Here is a 23,329-nt window from a genome sequence, read left to right as displayed (position 1 = left end):
TGAGATATTACATTTTTGTCTGTTAAGACACAAAGCGTGAGTAGGGCATGTTTCTCAACATTTTCTGGAACCACAATAATGAGGTTCTAACGCAAACATGAACATAACCATAACCGTAACCTAACCCTTAAACTAGAAGAAAATAGATGACACACAAACCCAAAAACCTTGACTGTAAAAAACTTATATTTACAGAATAGTTCCACAAATCATTTTCTACGTAAAATGTAAAAAACGGTTAAAAACCCTGACTTGTGTATTATTGAAATAATGTCAAAAAACGTAAAATTACAGAAAAGACAGCAAATTTACAAGCAAAACAGGGAAGACTTTTTATTTTAAATACAGTATCCTTATATCCTGAAATTGAACAGGAAAAACTACTATTTTATATCTGTCAGAACATTTCTGTGATTTTAAGCCTAAATCTGACTCTAGGGAATTTCTTCCTAGAGTAAGCAAAATCATGTTCACCTACAAAGAGGACAGAACAATGTGTGATCCTCCAAATACTATGAAGCGCATCAGATTTACTGCAGTGCAGACGGGATTCAATGCTTTCATAACAAACCCGAGCATCATTAATTCTAATAAACTCGCATTCAGCTCAAACTGCGCACTGTTGCTAAAACAAAGTTACCACAAGCGAAAGGGCTAAAACACATTTTTTAGCGACTGTCAATATAATGACTTGAAATTAAAATTAAAAGTCCCTTACAGAAGCACAACATGGATTATTTCATAGCTATAAAGTCCATGATATAGACATACAGTTATTGATATGTTTGGGACACTTTTCTCCTCACTTCCAGACTCTAACAAGTAAATATACAGTTATATACACAGACAAATTCATAGACTAAATTCCCACTAAAAAGCTTCTTTTATTGGTCCACAGCAGCTTACATCAATGCTGTCAGTTATTCTATTAAAGAGAAGTTGTGCATACTCACGACTTTAAGAAACATGAAGCAGAGGATCCCACGCACACACGAGTGCATCTCTCCAGTCCATTCACACAATCACTCTGAACGCAGAATGAAATGCTTTATAGACTGACTTCACAATCCACAGCAGAGAGAGAGAGAGGGAGGGAGAGAGAGGGAGGGAGAGCGCACTTAAATTGAAAATTTAAATTGAGAGAGAGAGAGACAGAGAGAGAGGGAGGGGGAGAGAGAGAGAGAGAGAGAGAGGGAGGGGAGAGAGAGAGGAGGGGGAGAGAGAGAGAGAGAGAGAGAGAGAGAGAGAGAGAGAGAGAGAGAGAGGGAGGGAGAGAGAGAGAGAGAGAGAGAGAGAGAGAGAGAGAGAGGGAGAGAGAGGGAGAGAGAGGGAGAGAGAGAGAGAGGGAGAGAGAGAGAGAGAGAGAGAGAGAGAGAGAGAGAGAGAGAGAGGGAGAGAGAGGGAGAGAGAGGGAGAGAGAGAGGGAGAGAGAGAGAGAGAGGGAGAGGGAGAGAGAGAGAGAGAGGGAGGAGGGGAATAAAGAAAAAATACAGAGAGGGAGACAGAAGACGGGAGAGATACAGAGAAATAGAGATGCAAAAAGAAAATAAGGATTTCGTGGATTAAAGTTCCATCAACTTCAAGAGAAAATCTAAAACGAAAGGGATCATATTTACATTTAGCAGACGCTTTTATCCAAAGTGACTTACAAAGAGTTCGAGGAGCAATAAGCGATATGTCATAAAAGAGCAGGTGCTAATATAAAGTTACTAGTTTCAACAAAAGCTAGAACAATACCTGTTGAGAGAAGAGAGAGGGTTCGTGTACAAAACTTTGTTTTGTTGAAGAAGAAAAAAGATATTTGGAAGAACATTTTCTGGAGCACCATTGACTAGTCGAACACAACTTTTTTAGAATTTCAGTTTCTAACATTCTTCCATTTACATTTAGGCATTTTGGCAGATGCTTTTATCCAAAGCATTATCCTATACATTTATACATAGGTATCTGCAATCCCTGGGATCCAATTCCTTCCAACTATTCCTTCAATAGACACACAAAAATAAGACATTTTGATGAACAATGGTGACAAATCGACACTACACCCCATTGACTTCATTGTATGGACACAAAACCATTAAGACATTTCTCTGTTCCACTAAAGAAAGAGTCATATTCAGGTTTTGATCAACATGGGCTGAAGAAATGATGACATAGGGGAATAGGAATGGGTCACCAAAGAGATCTAATGAGCAGACTTTAACTCCTAAAGCAAACTTTAAAATCAATGATTTGCACCAGATTCAATGACTGTGAAATATTGACAATAATAGTGTTAAATGTGTTTAATGGAGTGCGGCGGTCTTACCTCTCCCGTGTCAAACATGCACAAATAAACCTTTGTAATTTAGTTTCTTAATTACAAACACAGTATTAACTGAACCAATCAACTTTATTCCATTTAACAGGTTTGCAATTTGTAAACATTTCTCTGATTGCATAGAGGAACAAATGCGTCAGCGACATTCAAGAATTATTCACAATTGCCTAAAAGCCCTTAAAATCACTTTAAAAGCCATTTATTTAAAACACAATCTGACTTCTCGAAAAGTACAAGACCTTTTATAAAAATATTTCAAATTGCACGTATCTTCAGATGTCTTATAAATATATAAACAGATCTTCATTGGAGCAGCAGGTATAGCTTTGTCACCGAGAATATTAGAAACGAACCCCGACCCTGAATACGAATGTGTCCTGCTTTCAAAGTGGTTAAAAAAACGAAGAATAAAGTGGAATTCAGTTCATTTAAATCCACAGTGAACGGTCGCGGTGTTTGATGCGCTTCCAGGAAAAAACCTGCATAACAGTTAATGCTTAAAACATGACACATCAGACAGAGTAACTAACATCGCAAGGCCATTTCATCAGCTAGAAAACATGACATCGGTGCTATATTGTATTGTAAAAATATACCATGCACAAAAGGGGTACGACGTCCGTGCCATTTCATCAGAATCGACAAAAAAATAGACGTTGCGGTATTGCAAAGTTATTGTACATGTACGGATTAAACAAATGATGTATGCACTGTGTGCAATAAATGTCATGTGTGTAATAATAGTGTTTCAATCGCTCACTTCATTGCTGTGCAATTTGACCTTGTCAATGAAGGCTACACATAAAAAAAAACATGAGTAAAAACGATTATACTAGTACAGAATGCTTATTGCTTTATACGGACCAGTTTTCATTTTTTATTCTGTTGTTTCTTTTAAACAACGCTTTAAAATCTAGCTTATACTCAATAGTGTTTCCGTGTACGGAGGTAACCTTAAAGATTACACTGCCATATATGATACTTAAATACATGTAGTGTGATGTGTTAGTGTCGATTTTAAAACTTGAAATGATTGTCTCACAATCCGTATTACTGATAAAAGTAATAGTTCATGTTGAGATACACGTTGTCGAAAACCTTTCAGTATTTAAAAAAATCAAAAGACATAACATAACTATTCAAAAATACTATACTATACTAAACCATAAATCTCAATGGAAGGAGAAAGACTTGGCACACAGAAACAGGTTTGAGATAAATAAGGATAAAACCGACAAACGGATCACAAACAACGTCATGGGAAGTCACTTCCATCATAGATGATTGGCTTCTCGATGGTCAGGTGGTAGTTGACCTTCTTGGACAGAAATCTGGGAAAACAAAACACATCGACTCACAATGTGATACAAGGTAATTTTTTATTGTATTTTTCCCGCCTTATAATGAGGGAGAGGGAATTTAAGCTTTTTATCTCATTGAGGTTTTTTCTTTCATTAAACATCAGCAGTATATCCTATTAGTGTAAAAGGCTGATATTTCTGGATGGAACGGAAATGAACACAGGCTCCCCGTAGTGTATAAATACCAGCTGTGTGCGAATGTACCTGGAGAAAGAGTTATCAAATATGAGCACGTAGACTCCGGGGATACGGACTTTCAGTTGGCCCCGTATGGTCTCTTTGTGCGAGTTACAGCGTGTCAGTGGAATCAGGACCTGAAGCAAAGAAAAACCCCAGAAAGACAAAAACGAATGGATTAAGAGCCAGGGTTATCTCACATCACAACAACAGTGTTTGTGACACCTGCGTCACCATGTGTTCATGCGGGTTAAAGCGATGAAGCTAGCTATCAGTAATACAGTATGTGTAACCTTAGCCTGCTCGACAGGTGCGTCGAGCGTCTCTCTGTACACCACAGTAAAAGAGATGCTCTTGGGTTCGGAGGAGAAGACCCAGCTGATGATGGGGCCGCCATCGCCGGTTGTGATTGGAATGGCGCTATAACAACTTGACTTGACAAACAGCTCACGGGAACCGTCACCAAATTGAGAAATCTCATCTATATCCAAAGGCACAGACGATCTACAGAAAGAAAAGAACAGAATCAACAACAGCAATAAGAGGAAGTGCTGGATGGAGTGTGTGTTCTGAGGGAATATACTAACGTGAGTTCTCCTGACTTAAGAAGGTTGATTTCTGAATCCTGTACACCAGAGATCTCCTGCTCTTCAGGGTTTATCTCATCGGGGATGCTGTTGTAAAAAACAAACATCCTGAATTGATAAAAAGTCTTTACGAAAACCTCGAGCGATGCACTTTAACTAAATGTCACAATGCTTTGTGGTTGCTATGGCATTCTAATCCTTAATATAATCCAATTTTCGCCTATTTATCATTTATAGAAACGACAGCAGTGCTTATGCACACAGCACAAACAGTTTGGGACGAGTTAAAGCAAAGTTTAATATTTACCGTTATGTTTGTTTGTTTTTTTAAATCAATGGTTTGGCCACTGTGTGATGTCTTGAATGGAGGTACTATAAATAAACCAACATATAATCTTAAACAAATTGCACACCTCATTAAAGAATTTTAGTCTCTTTAATGACTCGGACCATAATTCATTCAGGAAAAAACAAACACGCACACACATAGAATAAAACAATAAACAATCTCTCATCATCGATTCTCTCTCCATTCCTGGCAAATGTGTTTAATTACTGAAGCCTCGCTCACGCCCAGTGAAAACAAACAAGCTGCTGTGGAATGACACACAAGGCGGATGATCAATTTAGAGAGACAAATGTTAGGAAATGTATGCAAGACGGCAAGAAACGCATAAATTGACAGTCATCGGGCCTCCTGCGGCCCATCTCACCCCCTCCGGGACTTCCTGCAGCGTCTGACACTTATTTTCTAGAAGCATCAGAGACCAGCTGATACTGACTTAAGTAACGTGATATCGCTGCTGCAAACGGAGCATTTAGAGAGAAACTGTGCACATGGGATTGGTTTTAGTTTTGCTCTTTTCTTCACGTTTATAAATGAAAAAATTACTGTAAAGTTTAATCTGATTTACCTTCATTCCTTACCATATTTTGTGGTTGAAAACTATATAAATAAATATTGTATTTACTGCCTAAGGAATAAAAACAGATTACTGCCTACTTTACACAATGGCAAAGCTTTGGCAACTCCAATGAGCCCTTTAATTTACAAAAAGACCTCAAAACTGTCTAAATTGTTGGGAAAACGCTACAACTTTTAATAAAAACTCATATGAATCAGATCAGGTTCTGAGTTACGGATCCATATGCACATGTTATGTATTCAGTCCAATAACAGCGGTAATGATGTGTTTTTTATTCTTACAGGTCGCCGGTTTGTCCCCCGTCATCCTCGTGTGACCCGGTGGTGGTGCGCGAGTCGCTGTCATAAACCTCGTTCACTTCCTCCTCTGTTATGATGTCAAACACCCCATCATCATGTTTCTCAGTAGGATCCATCACTGGATCAAAGGACACGAGAAGTTATCAATCTTACTATGAGATCAACCAATAACACCGCGTCTACTCCGGACGCGACAGGCACGATGCGACATGACAACCTGCTGGTTCTTAATTCATCTTAATGTCTTTTGTCGTATCGCATCGCGTTGGTCGTGTCCGGCGTAGACACGGTGTGAGACGGGTTTGAAAAACAATGGGTCTAAGTATTATTATTCAATGCTTTCCTGTAGCTCAGTGGTAAGAGCATTTTGTTAACAACGCAAGGTTGTGGGTTGGATCCCAGGGGATTGCAGATACCTATGTAAAATTAGGACGTCTGCCAAATGCATAAATGTAAATGTAATGCTAAAGTAGCATATTGCTGTCATGATACCTGATACTTTTCTCTATATTAATAAGTTGATGAGTACATTTATTATTTTTGGAGATTTAAATAAGACTCATCGAGAAACATCACCTCGTGCCACAATGCACTGGTGACATTCACCTGTCAAATACAATTTATACCATGAACTGCTCTTTACTAAACAGCAATCCCAAATGTTTGTATCACATCCTTCAGGTGCAAATGAGCTCTGAGCAGAATAATACTGTATTTCAGAGTTTGACAGTTCTCCCTGTCAAATGTACTTTGAATGAAAAATCTCTCAAACTCACAAAAAGATATTTATACAAAATCAAAAAGAGTACTATACACAGAGAGAGATTTTGAATGCTTTTTAAAGGGAACGTTTTGTTATGCGAGGTTGCACATTTTTACCTGTAACTCTTGGTGTGGGTATGTAGGGTGGCGCTAGTTGGCTGGCAGTGTTCTCATGAGATGATGTGTCATTTTCTGATTGGCTGTTGAGTTCGGTTCTCGTGAATCGCTCCACCACGGTGTCATGCTGCGTGTAACAGTCGCGACAGCAACGTTCCTTCTTTCCATTCTTTGTCATGACGAAATTGTTGCTGCAGTAGTAACAGAATATACGGCCACAGAGCCTGCAGGAAAACAGACAACATGATGATAAACGTAAAGGCGTTTACAAACGGTCAAAACATTCCTAATAAAGAAACAGTCAAAACAAAAATACGATCAAACGATGCACTGCTCAGCAATGGATTATAATATGTCCATGTATGCATGAAAATGAAATAGTGTAAATAGTCAAAACAAAGAGGACTACACTACTAAAATGAATGTCAATGTAATTTGCAGAAGTTCATCTAATATCAGCAGTCTCCCGGTGAGCACAGCAAGGTGGCAAGGAACCAAAACTCCAATGATGAATAAATGGAGAAAAAAACCGGGAGAGCCAGTTCTCCTCTGACACAGAGAAATCATTTTAAATGTTTGTTTCCTTTTGTCACATGAGTCCAATTTAAATATGATTCCAGTGAAGTCCATGAGTCCCTTGGTCTCTCAAGGTTTTTCTAAGTGTATTTATATACAAAAATCCATTACCTGCAGTGATGGCGACGGAGCCACCATGTAAACTGACCCTGGCAATCCAGACATCGCGTGGTTTCTTTATCCACCAGCCACCATTGCTCCTCTGCTCTCAACTTCTGCTCAAACTCCAGCGCATCTGACTTCTGCCACAGAGCATCTTTATCCCTATGAAACAAACGGCTGCTTGCTTAAAACACGTTGCCGTGATGCTGGAGCGTATGGCGTTGCTAAGGGTAGTTGCTAGGGTAAAGATAAGTGATTATTAAATAAGTAAGATTATAAATGTGACTATTTCTTGTGTTTTAACCTCTGCCTGGTGAAGGAAATATGTCTGATCGCTTAGAAAACTAAGAGCACACAGTTCCCATACAAGCTGCACAATTTAAGGACTCAAAGAAAGAGAAAAAGACAAAGTTTCTCTATGGATCTAAATTGAATGCACTCTTGGGGACACCTTCAATGGCTCAATTATTTCCTTTTCATTTCATAGCGGGGAGAAATTATTCAGTCATATCGCATCGGCCGCTGTTGGGTCGTATGAATACATATATTCCACAACGAGCGGCATTTTCCTCCGACAAGCTGTTTGGCGTGTGCTTTTCAGAATACACTTCTTTGGTGGCATCTTAATTGTTTCGCCTCTGTCTATATGGGTTTGCGATTCAGAGAAAAATAATAAAAGTGAAGTTACCATTTTGAATAAAAGTAAATCCCACAACAAAGCCTTGAGGAATGTGAAATAAAGCCAAGCTTTTATCTCTTTGTGTTTGTGTCAGACTCTCAGAGAAGTTTCGCTTAACTCTTTTCGTCTCTGGAGTGTGATGTCAGGATTTTTGTTGTTAAGCGACTAGCGCAATATGGCATGCAAGATCAAAGTGGTGAGAGAAATGGACTCTTATGCACGCTCACGTCCACATTGTGTGTCGGGGAGCCTACTTACAGTTGGCGCCGTGCTGGAAACCATTTATTCCAATGCTGATAAAGCTGTCGAAATTATTCAGGGGAATTTATTTTTAGACGCGTTAAAAGTCACGATGTGAAATAGCCGACGCTGCATTCAGTACAAAAGAAAAGAGGTTAAAATGTTTAATTTACGATGGCGAATATATGGTATTACTTTCTGATATACTTAAACATTACGAAACACAATATTACAGAATGCAGAGTGCTATGGTAACATCCTTTCATCATTTCATTTAATATCGACAATATTCACAATTTTCACTTTTAAATTTAGTCTGTCATATATTCCTTTGCATATTGATTTGTTTAAATAACGTTTCGATCACACACCTTCCTTGACCTGCGGTTTCAAATGCACACTCCGTGACTCCACGCAAGCTTCAGGGTAAATCCTTCTCTCACTATTTCGCTGCTGTGATTTTGCCATACCGTTCAAGTTTTTTTTTCCAGAAGAATATGGAGTTTTCCATCAGGGACATTGTGATGAGGAGAGCATTGCTCTTCATACCGTCCTCATGTTTGCATTGATGGAGAACGATGTCGTGTTTCGCCTTCCTGCTTAGATGCTAAACTCATCTGCGTCTGTCTGCGATCTTAACAGGAATTGCTTCTGTTGTAATATTACACACTTATAAATCACTTCAGATGTAAATGCAAGTGAAACGCTTGACAAAAGAAGGCTTGCGCAACAAAAAAATAACGTTCAGCTGCTCTGCAATCGTTATGTTGTACATATTAAAACTGAAACTTCAGACTTTTTGATATTTTGAAGAACTTTGGTAACCAACAACATTGGACATTGACTTTCATCGTATGGACAGAAAAGCTTTCTTTTGAGTCACCAGGGTACATAAATGATGACAAGAGTTTTTCTTTGGGGTGAACTATGGGTGACCGATTGAGATCAAGCCTACACGTGACGTACCGAATAAGCTCAATGAGTCTCTCCTCTAGGTTATTCTTGGTTTGGCACAAATCATCCAACTCAGCCACCATTCTGATCTCCTGGTTCTGAGTCTCGGTCAACACCTGATCCAACTTCCGCTTCATCTCCTCCTTTTCACACCTTACGTCACCAAGAGCCTCTTCAGCGCTGATAGACAGAGAATGAGGAATTAATACGAATGCATTAACATGCAACCCCAACCAATAATGAGTAAAACCGAATCACTTCCAGGTTCCCACGAGGAAGCTCCATTTGGAAATCCATTAGTGATACGCTGGCATGATGTAAAAAACAATGACAATCTGTCATTAACACCGGCTTTATCCCTGCACATCCATTACCTGTCCTGCATATACCCTTTTGCATGTGCGCATGTTTTTTAATGCTCACCTTTTCACACTTTCCTGGAGTTTCCGCGTCTCAGCCTCACGCTCGCAGATCAAAGCCTCGCAATTAATGATGTGCGAATCCTTCTCCTCTATCAAACGGGAGTATTCTGTATTCACTACCTGAAAGTAGAAATGAACAAACCAACAAATAAACGGGTCGTTCCTCATTTATTACACAATCGATCACATTTATAGATGCACCTGGTTAAAGCACTACTTACAGTATATCTGCGTGCCTAGGTAAATGGCATATTACAAGGAGACATCTGAGAAAATGAAAGTGTGCGTAGACCTTTCTAAAGTGACCTTTTCAAATGTGACACAATTACGGTGCACCCGTCCTTCTGTAAATCGATTTATGTTTATTTCCTGTAACATTTGTTTAAAAAGCACCGTCTCCTCACTCCTAAAGCAAGTGCTTGACACCGGTCAATTACAGTCACATCTGTATTCATATCTGCATGTTAACATGGTCGGATTAAAACTTCAAAGCCAAACGTCGTGGTGAAACGCTCTTGCTATGATTTAAATTTAAATTCAATCCCTCACGGATCTCAACAGGAAAGTCACTGACTCATTTTCTTTTGAAATTACATCGTCATGCATCATTTGTTTTACTTTACGAGTCAATGTCATCCATTTTAAACTCGCTATGATGTATTAAACGGGCTGTTTTGTAGTAATAATGTTTCTGTATTGTCGATGACTTCACTACAGTTATTGCACTATTTTCTGTATATTTCATTTGTCATTAGTTCCGTTACAGGTCTGTGAGTGGTGCTATATGATATTCATCAAATGATGTAGACGCTTTCAACGCCATTTTTAAATTGATATGAAATGACTAGGGCGGTCATGTTGAACCTGGCACAGATTGATTCTGCCACACCAGAAATGAAGAGTCAGAGATGCCACCGACTGAGATTGTCCTCAAAAAACATTTTGGTATTTTTCATTTTACCCACAAAATACGGAAATGAATGGCTGCGGATCTTACACCACATGACGCCACACTGCAATAAAATGATTTCTTACTTAGTGTTTTTATGTTATGATTTCTGAACGCTCAATATGAGTAGTTCACTTCAAGGGGGCTTATTTTATGATATGTTTTTTTATTTTAAACATTAGTTCACTTAATTCTTTCAGAAAACAAGACTTAATGGCCCGGTGTGACAGAAAAGGCCCAGCCGAAGCCAGTACTATGCCTAACACCGTGTCTACACCGGAAGACAACAGAACGCATCGGAACCCATTATAATTTTACATTTTATCCACACTGGATGCGGCGCAACGCGACAAACTCATTAGAACAAGCTGTACAGGGTGTAGACACGGTGTTAGTTAAATAAGGATATTTAAGCTGCTTTTATTAAATTGCCTTAGTTAAAAACATTACTGGTGTTCATCTTAAGATGTTAAACAATGGCACTAACCTATTTTAAGAAACGTCAGTGCAATTTATTTTCAGTTCAGACAGCTCAAACACTAATTTTAGACAGGATCTAGTCTTAGGCCTTGTCTATGAAACTGTGCAAATGTCTTTGGGTAATTTGGATTCTCAAAGAAATGTATCTTCATATAAGAACTGGAAAACAAGACAAATGACCAAGTCAGTATTTATTTTTCAGCTTAGCCCCTTCTCAGTTATATTAATAAGATGTTTTTATATTTACTGGGATGTTTTTATTTGTTATTAGATAGCAGTACTATCGAAGTAGCAACTTAAAGGAATAGTTCACCCAAAAATGGTCTCCATTGACTTGACAACAGTCAGTTTTATTCCTACAATGGAAAGTCAATCTGGACCCTTATTTGGGTGAACTGTTCCTATTCCCAATAATTCTGTACTATGGTATATACATTATAAAAAACCATTGTATTACATTCACATTTATACATTTGGCAGATGTCCGAAAATTTACATTACATTTATCAGTAGGCGTGCTCACTAAGGATTGTACTCTCGGATACCATCACCATACCGTGGTACATCTACAGTACAGTTTCCCGAAGGAAGATAGTGTAAATATGTAATTAATCTCCCCTCGTGTAAAGAATTGCATGTAAGCGCGATATAACAAAGAGCGTTCATGTTTTGCAACTTGAAAGAACAGTATCCGGGAGAATGATCACGGTGGCACTTGTACTCTAACTGATAAATATCTGCAGGAAATAGTGTGCACTGTTTCTAATTCTAGGTTTAATGAAAGTGAAATTATTCATCACTGTCTGGCAATTAACCTTAATCTCCTTCAGTTCCCTCAGAGTGAGTCTTAAATGAGCGAGAACAAAAGGAGCAGCCATAGATCACACATCCACTGCCTAATAAAACACTGCTAAAGAGATGGATACTACTGATGAGCACAGTGATATACAGCATGAACAGATGATAATGTTCATATCATTGACAAGAAGCCAATTAAAATGAAAATGGATGATATTGCATTCAATCCTCATTCACGCAATTCACATGGCTCAACATGAGCCTAATTGTGGCATTGCAATGTCTTTGAAACATGTACGGACCTCTAATTCTGATGCTTTGGCCTCCAGCTCCGATGTCTTCTCCATTTGCATGTTAAATTGAGTTTTCAAACCCTCAAGCTCTTCATTAAGATGCTAGATTAAAACAGGAAATAGATATAAAAAATACATGCAATAGACAGACGTTTCTATTTTGTTGTTTACGAAAACTACAATAATTAAAACATTTCTGTTAATTGAAATCAATCAAATATAAGCCTGAATATTATTTTAAAATTTATATTTATTTACAAATTGTATTTTAACAACTGAAATCAATTTAAGCTCTGGCACTTAAATGATGAACTGGAAATTAAACTAAAACTGAAATAAATATTTAATATTTTTCTATCGTAGGTCTGCTATAAGAAAATATTGTTATCGTTTCATCGCCCATCCCTTAATTTAGTTAACAAATTAATTAATTAATTAAATGAAATAATTTAAGCTGTGGCACTGAAATGATTAACTAGAAACAAAAACTGAAATAAATATTGTAAATGTATCTACCGTTATTGAAAAGTGTACCATCAATAAATATCGTTGGTGTTTCATCAACTAGCTCTAGGACCAAATATCTTTTATAATATATTGGTACTTTTATTTCAACAATAAATTAAATGAAACAAGTTTCAGCTGTGGTACTATAATTCTGAACAGAAAACACAAACTAAACCTGAAATAAAATACATTTAAAATATTACAAAAATCATTATAATGAAATGACCAAAGCATTTAACAAAATACAGAAAAATGTTACCTAAATTAACATAATGTAATTCAAAATATTATTAATCTACAATAAAATGAAAAAACTAAAATAAAGGAAATTGTAAATGACAAAGCTATAGACTAGATGAATTTGTAGTGATTTAAGTGATCGATTTCAAGATCATTTTATTTTTACCTTTAACTGATTCTTGTAGGCCATTCCCTCTGTGCTCATCTGAAATTTCACCGTTGCGATCTCCTCTCGCGCTGCGTTCCGTTCACCCTCGGTTTTGTCCAGCACCTCTTTAAATGCCATCACATTGTCCGCAAGTTGTTCCGCCTCCTGGAGCTCCTCTTGCAAACTAGCGTTTTCATGTCGAAGAGCCACCAAGCTGGCATTTAGTCGGTCCGTTTCTTTCTCACCCTGCTCTTGTAGTTCTTCTATCCGAGCAGCTTCGGCCGCCCACCGTTCCCTTGCTTCCTCCCTCTCTGCCGTCAGCTGGCAAATCGTCATTCCCAACTCGGCCATTTCCGTGTTGGCCCGATGGAGACTTTCCCTCGTCTCTGTATTCTCCAGGACCAATCTTTCATTCTGTGCTTTGAGCTCTACCAGCTCCTCTTGGACAGATGTGAGTTGGGAAGCTAACCGAGAACGTGAAGACGTCTCTTGATCCAGTTGCGATGTTACGGCCTCGACCCGTTCACTAGCCTGCAGAAGTTCGTTCACATGCAGTCGGTTCTGCTCTTCGGTCTGCCTCTTCAGTTGCTCTGTCAAGGTTCGAAGTTCTGCACAGGATGCTTCGGTCACTTCCAGTCTTGGTTGTATTTTATCCCTGTCCTCCACAGCGCTGTGAAGTTTAGCCCTAAGATAAGACACCTCCTCCTGAAGTCGGGTTACCTCTATAACACTCGATCCTAGCTGATTCTCCAAAAGATTCACCTTGGAAGTTATCTCTTGGGTTTCTTTGGCCTGAAATCTGCTTTGTTCAAGTTGGGCCTTCTCTGCAACCTTCGTCTGCGCTTTTAGACTCTTGATCATCTCTGTTTGTTTAACAAACGCCCTCTCTGTCTTATTCTTCTCCGTTTCCAACTCTCTCTTCTGTTCTTCAAGATCCTCCACCTTCACTTGAAGCTCCTCACACAGCTTCTCCCTTTCCTCCAGTTGGGAATCTCTCTCTTTCACTTGTACCGTCAAATGTTCTTCGTTGCGTCTTGCAGACCCGAGACTCTTCTCAAGATCTGAGATCTGGCCGTTGATGTTACGTATCTCCTCCTGCATGGCTGTGAGAGATCCTTTGAGACTCGCCTGAACCTCCACGAGGTCCTTGTTCTCCTTCTCCAGCGTGCGGACGGCGCTGTCCGATTCCTTCAGCTGCATGTTAGCCTTATGCAGACATTTATCCAGACTCTTGTTCTCGTTTCTCATCCGCTGCTCTCGTTCATCCACGTTAACTTTGGCATCATCGATCTGTGCTTGCAACTGCTTCTCAGAGGCTTTCAATTCAGCCAGCTCGTTTTCTATTTGACATTTGTTCTCCATCAACTCTTTTGTGGTCTCCTCATTCTTGTTCGCCGTCTGGAGGAGCTTGGAATGTTGCTCCTCAAGCTCAGCACATCTATCTTGGTAGTGTTCAATCTTTTTGGTTTGGTTTTTGAGGTTAGCTTCCATTTGGCTTACTGTCTCATCTAAACTCTGGTTCTTGGTTTTAAGCTTCTCTGATTCTGTTTCCAGTAACTGGAATTTCTTGGAACTGGAGATAAGATCAGCTTCTTTAGTCTTTAGCTGTGACTGCAGGGTTTGTAACTGAAAACTCATCTTCTCAAGGTCTTCTTTATCCTCCTGCATTTCCTTCTTGTTCTTCTTGCTCTGCTTTTCCATTCTTTCCATGGCATTTTGGACTTCCTGCAATTGCATTTGCAGGTCGCCTGTCTCTTTCTCTCGCATTGCTAGTTGGTTTATGGCATTACGCTGCTCTCCTGCCTTTGTCTGCATTTCCTCCACTAAAGTGTCTAATCTGCCCACTGTTTCTTTAAGTGCTTCATCCTTAATTCTGATATCCTCAGCCAGACGTTCTGCCTGCCTCCTCCTCTCTTCTCCCTCCGCCAGAGCTTCCATTCGTAACTTTTCTGCCTCCTTCAATTCATTTAACAGTTGATGAATCTTCTGGGCAGAGGTGAAGTCACTGGCCACTCTCTGTCCTTTCTCATCCAGCACTCCGTCTAGCTTAGCCATCAGTTCTTCATTTTTCCTCTCCGCCACCGCCAGGGTGTCTTGGAGGTCTTTATGGGAAGCCTCTCTGATGCTCTCTCGTCCCCTCAGGACCTCCAGCTCGTGGGACAAGTTGCGTTCTCTCTCGGCTAGCACCTGCAGGTTCTTCTGGAGCTCCTGATGGTTGGCTTGGGCAGCCAGTGAAACGTCTAGCTGCCTTTGGAGTTCCACCACGACCCCGTGGAGCTCGGCAGACTCGCCGCCTAATTGTCGGATCCGTTCGAGCAGCTCTCTTTGCTTTAGTTCCGACTGATCCAGCTCCAGCTGGAGTTCCTCTACAGCGCTGATGGAAGACTCATTTAGTATGCTGGAGTTTTGCATAGACGTGTCTGTTAGAGGGCCAGGTCCAAAGTCTGGACTACCGGGGAACTCATGGGCCTGTTAAAATGTTGGTGAGAGAGACAGAGAGAAAAAATTGACAGAGGGGATTTAAACATGAGACAAACACTGCCATCTGCTGGATCTAAACTTGTTGCAAGTGTTTGTGGTTCAGAAAGTTAAATGGTATTGTAAATTTTATTTATGCGCTGCTTACAAAACAAATGTGTATGGAAGGTGCACTGGTACCTGTGAATAGGTGCTAGCCAGACTGTTAATACTGGAACTACGGCTTGGTGGTTTCCACATGTGACTGGGAGAACTGGTCATACCCAGCGTCCTCCTGTGGCACAATTACATTAAAAAAAATGTAAGTTAAACTGTTTAATTATAAAGAACCACATTTTAGGATTGATTTTATACTAATATTTTTTATGTAATTATTTGTATTTATATTCATTTCTTACCGAAAACCATTTCCCGTCTTACCTTGCAAACGTAGGCCATGTCGAGTCAAGGTCTTGACCTCTGGATGCCACATCAAATTGAACATCGTTGAGCTCATAGAGGTAGGTTACGATGTCAACACTAAGATGGGATTTTAGCAACGGGCTCCGGGAATTATACCAGTCGCTACAGAAAAAGACCAGAAAAATATCTGACCTTGGAATTTTCACCAAGTCATGGGAACCGCTTTTAACAGTAATACAAACTATTCATTGATTAAATCAATAAATAATTGGCACTGTGATTTCTAAACACTTCTTTTAATACAAACACTGTATTGTCTTCCTAAAGAATCAGTCCTAAAAAAGAGGAAACTCAAACCAAATACCAAACATCAACATTATAAACAAATGCACCTTGAGTAAATGCCATTATGTTTTTGGAAGGGAACAGGGAAGCTGTTTTAAAGAAGTAAAACGCGACTTGGGAAGCGATCTTTGTATTAGTGTAATAATACAACTCTACTAACTCAATAAAGAAAGAACAGCAGTGTTTTTGCCTTTTATGGTTGAGACTACTGGTGTTGGTCTTTAAATGTAAATATCTTGTATCTAGTACATGTATCTACACAAATGCATTTGGCAGATGCTTTAACTCGAAGCAGGTATACGTAGGTATGTGTTTTTTCATCAGAATTTATGTCTCATGGGATTCAAACCCATGACCTTTTTGCCACATTCTTTACCAATAGCTTTAGGAACACATTCCAAGTATTGACTAAGGGTTTAAACACATTTTTAGTGTACTGAAGAAAAAACAAGGTGATCACGGGTGTTACCTGGTGACCCTCTGGTTCATGAGGCATTGCTGAAGCGTGTCAGCCAGTCGCTGGTGTACCAGTGAGTAACGGATGAACGCTCTGCCCTTACCCAGAGATGTCTTCAGCTAAAAGTGAGGAAAACACATAGATCAGCAGAGCTTTCTCCATCACTCCACCCTCAAGAATGGGTCAAGTAAGCATCATAGTGTGCATACAAATCACAGTGTATGTGCACTTAAAACGTATGAATGTTGTTGCATTAAATTTACATTAAGTACTTTTGCAGATGCTTTTATCCAAATGAGGAGCATTACAAGCAATTTAGCATAATTTAGATTTAGACAAACGTCAAACTGGGTGGAAACTCTCAGAACTAACTTCACTTTTCTGAGCCATTATGTTTAATAAGCTGGTCATTTGAGGTAGATGTATGAACTCAGTTCATGCAGATGTCCAAGCAGAATTACCACAGGTGACATTTTTCACATTAAATATGGACATACTCTACTTACATCTGACAACAAATCTATGTGGAAAAACATTTTAGTCGTTGCCACCTCTGGATTTTATGTATTTTACATTGTGTCGTCGTGTATGGCTGCTTTGCAAAAGTGTACACTGTGAAAAGCACTGTACAAATAAACATGAATTTAATTTAAATAAAACTTTTGATTTTGTTATATTGCACTATATAATATCTTTCTTTAAAATACATGTTTTTATATTTAGCTATTAACATCAAAAGCACTCAAACATTTTATATGTGATATACAAATGTGTCCAAATCATTTTTTGGCCACTGTAGAAGTGTAGAAGATCCAAATCTGTATACATTTGTTCTGATGAACACAAAGAAAGATATTTGGAAGAATGCTTATAATAACCAGGCCGATTTTGCCACCATTGAAAAACCATATTAGGAAAAAATACAATGGTAGTCAAAAGTGCCGAAGGTGAGTAAATGATGAGAGATTTTTTGGGGTGAAGTATCTCTTTAATGTTGGATATAAATATATGCGTGTGTTTGACGTAGATATGTTTTAAATATAAAAGAAAAAATATTCATTTATCAAATTATATTCTATTGTATATAAACTGCAAAATCACTTTAACAACCAAAATACAAAGGATTTCACGGATGTGATAGACAATCACATAGATAAAATGAAGCCAATTTCTATATCTAGCAATATAGTCGAAGTTGGTTAACGTTTAGAGTTTATCAAACTGGAACTCCACTGCTGAAACTGGCCGCAACGCATCATGAGGAAATTGTCATCTCTGTGGCATTACTCCATAACATTAAGACAATACATCTAACACAATGAGGACAATATCAACTATCCGTCACACGGAAGTGGCATTTTTAAAAGAACATGGCATTTGGGTCCTTCAATCTTGTTTAGCCACACAATGGAACTGAACGATCACACCCTGAAATCTTTTGTGTTTCGGTCAAAAAACTGAACTGTAACCAGCAGATAGGAAGGTCCAGACAAAAGGCTTGTGTGTGTGTGTGTGGGCACATGTCCACTACTACAATAAACAACCCACAACCACAAATGTGTGTAGATATGAAGGAAGCCGACACAAATTACCTCTGAAATAGATTTAACAAAGCGAATTCCATCATTTGCTCCTTTGATTTTGGCCAAACAGTCACTGAAATAATCCCAGTAGTCCTTTTTGGAACCCAAAAATGTTGTTTTTTCCTTCTGGTCAAACTAGACAAAGACAAAAACACAATACTGAGAGAAGACTCAATAAACAAGATTTTTTGGGGGAAAAGCTAATGCCATAAGATCAAGTTCTGTTTTGTATCTCTGACCTGTAGCAGGTACTCCAGTTTGTATGAGAACTTATGCAGGTTAGAGCTGTCATCTGTAATGGGCTCTCCATTCTCCTGGTACTCTTTTGCCAGCTCGGATACGGCATCTATGATAAGAAATATCCACCAAAGGAACGATAACTATATGCGAATAGGCACACTTTGATACTTTATGGAAAGAAGAATCCAATGTTACATTAAATAGTCTATTTCCAGCACATATCTCTCCCAGTTTCAGGGGCTATTGTCTTTTCCACCTGTGATTATTACTCTAGAAACCATTATTTAGGTTTTACACATAACTGCATTTATTTCTGTTTCCTTTTCTCTTATTTTAGTCCTATTTATATTTCAACAACCTCAGGAACTGAAACAACTCTCTGATTTTTTCATCCTCCGTTGAACCCTGAATGCTGAAAAATATGCGACAGGGCCACAGTAGAGACTCTCTTTTTACCTAACAATCAAGTTCTCGGTCTCATCCTTTTTGCTTTCTTCCATTTTGGCAAACAGAAATCCATCCACAGACACACACAGTACCGTATAATTCTCTGATAATCCGTTGAAGCTGGCTCTCTCCGACTGAAGAACCAGCGGCCATGGTCCGACTAGCTTCCTGCCAACCTGGTCAAGAGGTCACTTGTAGTCTGCGGAGCAAAACAATCACACACATTGATAAGTAACACAGACAATAAAATACCCACATTGTTTTTCATTATTATAGAGACGCAGTATATAGATAGAGTGAGATATATAAGCAAAAACGGTCCACGACACATAACAGCATGGACATGGTGCTGACGTTCTTCATAAAGCCTAGACCATTGTTTTTAAAACACACATATAATATGAGAGTTTAATATTTTTAAGTCAAACACTACCAAAGAACTAGTGCCCAATAAAAGCTCAAAACAAGATTGAACTTGACCTGGTGACAGAAATACAAATAAATACTTAAGAATATCAAACATTGTAAAAATAAAGATGTTTATATGGTCGTACAGTAAACACTTATTGATGTAGTGGCCACCACATGCACTGGATTACATAAGAAAACATCAAACATCAGGTGACACCTGCAAACACAAGACAAACCTGTTACACGACCATCTGTCTTCTCAGAAAACCATTTTTACGAACCCAACGAGTTTCTATCCATATATAAATGTACATCATTTAGTTTTCAGGACAGTTTTTGTGCCTGTGATTCGATGGCATTTTACCATTTAACGAAATGTCATTTGTTTTCCGTATTTAAAACTGGATTTTCTCCACAGCTGTCCATAACTAATGATGTCAAATCACAAGCTCTCTTGTGTATACAAATATGAGAGACACAATATACGACTATATTACACCAACAACGAACAGTTTAAAGATGTAGACAAACAAACGTGTTTAAACGAGTGTTACAGTGAAGTCGAATAAATATATCACGACAAAAATAACAAGCAAAACCTGAACTGCGGTCAAACAAATAATATCAAATAACAGCCTGTCGACAGGACGAAGTGTGACAGTAAAAACGAAATAAAAAAAACTTCCAAACTTACGTTGGCACACATTTATTATCTTTGTACGTCTGTAAAACGATGATTAATGTCGTCGAAACAATAAACATTTGACATATTTGAGTTATTATTAAAATCATCCAGGACACTTGTTTACAGGACTACACGACCGTGCTGGTTTACAGTCAGTGACTGACAGTTGTCTCTGCCAACCGCAGGACGCGAACAGAAAGCACCGCCCATAGGTTGGTTGAGAGAAATACGAATCACGTGATCACCGGGACAAACTTCCGTTTTACAGCATAAATAACAAACAATTTAATATAATATAATACAATACAATACAAAAAATACAATATAGTAATGTAATGAAATATAATGTAATATAATGTAGTGTAGGATAATAAATATAATATAATATTATATAATGTTATTACATTGCAATTATATTACATTACATCACATTACATTATATTGTAGTTTAATGTAATGTAGGATAATAAATATAATGTAATGTAATGTAATGTAAAGTAGGATAATGTAATATAATGTAAAGTAATATAATTTTAATGTAATGTAATTTAGGATAATAAATGCAATGCAATACAATACAATACATTATAATTTTGAAGAGGTGGTTTTGGGAATTTGTTTCTGAAATTTGAAAAAGAAATGTCAGGCTGGACTCGATTTCGTCCAATTATAAAAATACTACAATACTCCAACCAAAATAAAGTTGGATTTCATGCTGTCTTTAAGGGGTTTTAGCCACTCCTAAAATGGGTGTATAGTGCTTTTATAAAACATACATTAATGTATGTTAAGTGTCAAAATGATGTTCAGGGCCATTAACCAGGCTCACTGTCCTCAGCCCATTCAAGTGGACTATCTGTAACACACCTGTCTATACAAGGAAACATCAAAAATCTACTTTCACTGACGTGCCAACTTTCTATTCCGTTGAGGATTTGATTCCTTTACCAATAAAAAGGAAGTAAAGCAAAACATATAAGAGCTTGCACATAAGTTCCCCAAAGTTATTCTGCCACGCATTCTTCTTTAAAAGCTATAGTCAGCTCCTTATTTGAAACATTTCTCGTAAGCCTTTGATTTTATAATCAGCTTACAGTCCAACTAACAGCAATCCAGGTAAGAACAAACATTTACTTTTTAGCATCTAACATTTGAAAAGGTTGCGAAACTTGAAGTGATTGATTTAACTTTTCTCTTTTCCCCTAAAACCAAACATAGCTCATGCATTAATGGTCGTCACACATCATCACAGAAAACCTGAGCTGGTTTGAATTTGCTATATCATGACTGAAAAGAATACTAGTAGTCCTGGTTATGAATATGACACTGATTATCCAGACGAGATCTGCCATAAAGAAGATGTGCTGAAGGTGGGATCCATTCTCATACCCGTCTTTTTCACAGTAGTGGTTGTGTTGAGTTGTATCGGTAACATTCTGGTTCTCATCGTCCTGGCGCTTTACGAGAGCCTCAGATCCCTCACCAACGTCCTCATTCTCAACTTAGCTCTGTCAGATCTGCTCTTCACTTTTGGACTTCCGTTCTGGGCCTCATACTACATCTGGGGTTGGACGTTTGGAGACGTCGGCTGCAAAGCCGTGAAGTTTGTGTTCTACGCTGGATTTTATAGCAGCGTGTTGTTCTTAACTCTAATGACCGTTCAGCGTTATATGGCAGTGGTCCATCCTCTCTCGGACTGGGAGAGATGCAGAGGATTTTCAATCGCTTCCATCATCATCGTATGGATGCTGAGTGGAGGAACGGCGCTGCTTGTAACACTTCGAAGTAAAGTTATTCAAGAACCACCTACAAACACATATTGTGAATACGACAGTAATGAAATAAAACTTGCCATCATTTATCTTCAAAATGCTTTTTTCTTCATAGCATTTCTCATCATGGGCTTTTGCTATACTAGAATGCTTCAAACCATAACCAAAGCACGAACAAATAAGAGACACAAGACCGTTAGACTTATACTTTGCATCTCATTGGTGTTTTTTATCGGTTGGGCTCCGTACAACATTGTTATGTTCCTCAGATCATTGACGGATCTTCGTTTTTCCCAGTTCACAATATGTCATGTGAGCATTAACCTCGAGTATGCGTTTTTTGCTTGCAGACTGTTGGCTTTCTCACACTGTTGTCTGAATCCTGTGTTTTACGTGTTTGTTGGCGTGAAGTTCAGGAATCATTTAAAAATGATTCTGCAGAGACTTTTTCAACCAAAAAAAAACTTGGATTTCAGTCCAGGCAGATCGGCAAAAATTCATTCTCTGGGTTCAATGTACTAACACAAAACTCAAGCACTGTTACAGAATGTGATGAATCGACTGCGAGTGTTAGAAAATAATGTACAGAATAGATCGTTTATTTCGCACAATTCTGAGAAAAACATCCCATGTTTAACAAGTTTTTAAATATCCTCAGAACTGTTGTCATATACCGTCTACTTCCTGTTATTGGTTGACTCTTCAGCTGCAAAACCATGAAACAGATCTAAAGATAAAAACAAGAATATATATCAGAATATTTATTCCATTACAACACAACCTTTTCATGACCAGAATGCTTAACACTTGATAAGCAGATGACATTTGTATTTAATAAAATTACTTTTGGTGTTCTTGGTTTTCCTGTTTGTGGAATGAATCATTTTTACAGCATTCAAAATGAAAGTTTCAACACAAATAAGAAAATACACGTCCAATGTTTTCAGTAATATTCTGTGAATTTGTCAGCAAATGTTATTTTTGTCAGCAAGATGGACATACAGTACCTTGATGGGAACATTGGCCTTAATGAAGCATGGACTGTGACATTCATACAGACAAAGAATAGCTGCGTGTATAATTGATTATTCTCACCAAAGAGAAAATCTAAATATGTATCAAACATGAAACACAAAGCATTATTTGGGATTTTTCAGCCTTTAATGTCCAAAATTTGAATTACAATTTTTTTTTAAATCGCGTTTGTTGAAACAACAGACGTACAGTCAAAAGACGTGAAATTACAGAAAAAGACTGCAAATCTACAAGAAGACCAGGGGGGGTATGCAAACTTTTATTTGACAGAATATTTGGCGCCCCTGCTGCAGAATCCGCTTCTTTGGATAAACCGGTTATACATTTTGTGACGTCATGAATTGCCGTGAGACACTCTCATTGTTGCAAGACCAGAAGTCTTTGATGTTTGCATTTAATAATGACTTTGGGTTTTCAAAAGAAACTTCCATGATCTTTTTGGTGGAATAAATCATTCTTACACCATTACAATGGAGTATATTTAAACACTCTATAAATGTATGTCCACAGTATTAACACAAATAAATAATCAAAATA

The 23,329-nt window shown here is 38.2% G+C and overlaps 2 protein-coding genes across 2 annotated transcripts; one reads left to right on the top strand and one right to left on the bottom strand.

Annotated features, from left to right (window-relative positions):
• Positions 1-2,375: 2,375 nt before the first annotated feature.
• Positions 2,376-20,159, bottom strand: fyco1a (FYVE and coiled-coil domain autophagy adaptor 1a). Its single transcript, XM_079478072.1, has 18 exons — positions 19,995-20,159; positions 18,982-19,088; positions 18,442-18,548; positions 18,212-18,337; positions 16,632-16,738; positions 15,836-15,979; positions 15,596-15,689; positions 12,956-15,406; positions 12,052-12,144; positions 9,524-9,642; positions 9,113-9,280; positions 7,237-7,389; positions 6,550-6,773; positions 5,653-5,788; positions 4,446-4,532; positions 4,152-4,362; positions 3,886-3,995; positions 2,376-3,651 (listed from the first exon to the last, which is right to left on the bottom strand). The coding sequence occupies exons 2-18, from the start codon at positions 19,040-19,042 to the stop codon at positions 3,576-3,578; spliced, it is 4,467 nt and encodes a 1,488-aa protein (XP_079334198.1). The 5' UTR covers positions 19,043-19,088; positions 19,995-20,159; the 3' UTR covers positions 2,376-3,575.
• Positions 20,160-20,970: 811 nt separating this feature from the next.
• LOC306906569 (chemokine XC receptor 1-like) lies at positions 20,971-22,611 on the top strand. Its single transcript, XM_079478098.1, has 2 exons — positions 20,971-21,101; positions 21,204-22,611. The coding sequence occupies exon 2, from the start codon at positions 21,269-21,271 to the stop codon at positions 22,277-22,279; it is 1,011 nt and encodes a 336-aa protein (XP_079334224.1). The 5' UTR covers positions 20,971-21,101; positions 21,204-21,268; the 3' UTR covers positions 22,280-22,611.
• The last annotated feature ends 718 nt before the right edge of the window (positions 22,612-23,329 follow it).

The sequence above is a fragment of the Barbatula barbatula genome (genome assembly GCF_947034865.1).
Source record: "Barbatula barbatula genome assembly, chromosome: 17".
Taxonomy (NCBI): Eukaryota; Metazoa; Chordata; class Actinopteri; order Cypriniformes; family Nemacheilidae; genus Barbatula; species Barbatula barbatula.
This window is presented reverse-complemented; position numbering and strand designations above follow the sequence as displayed.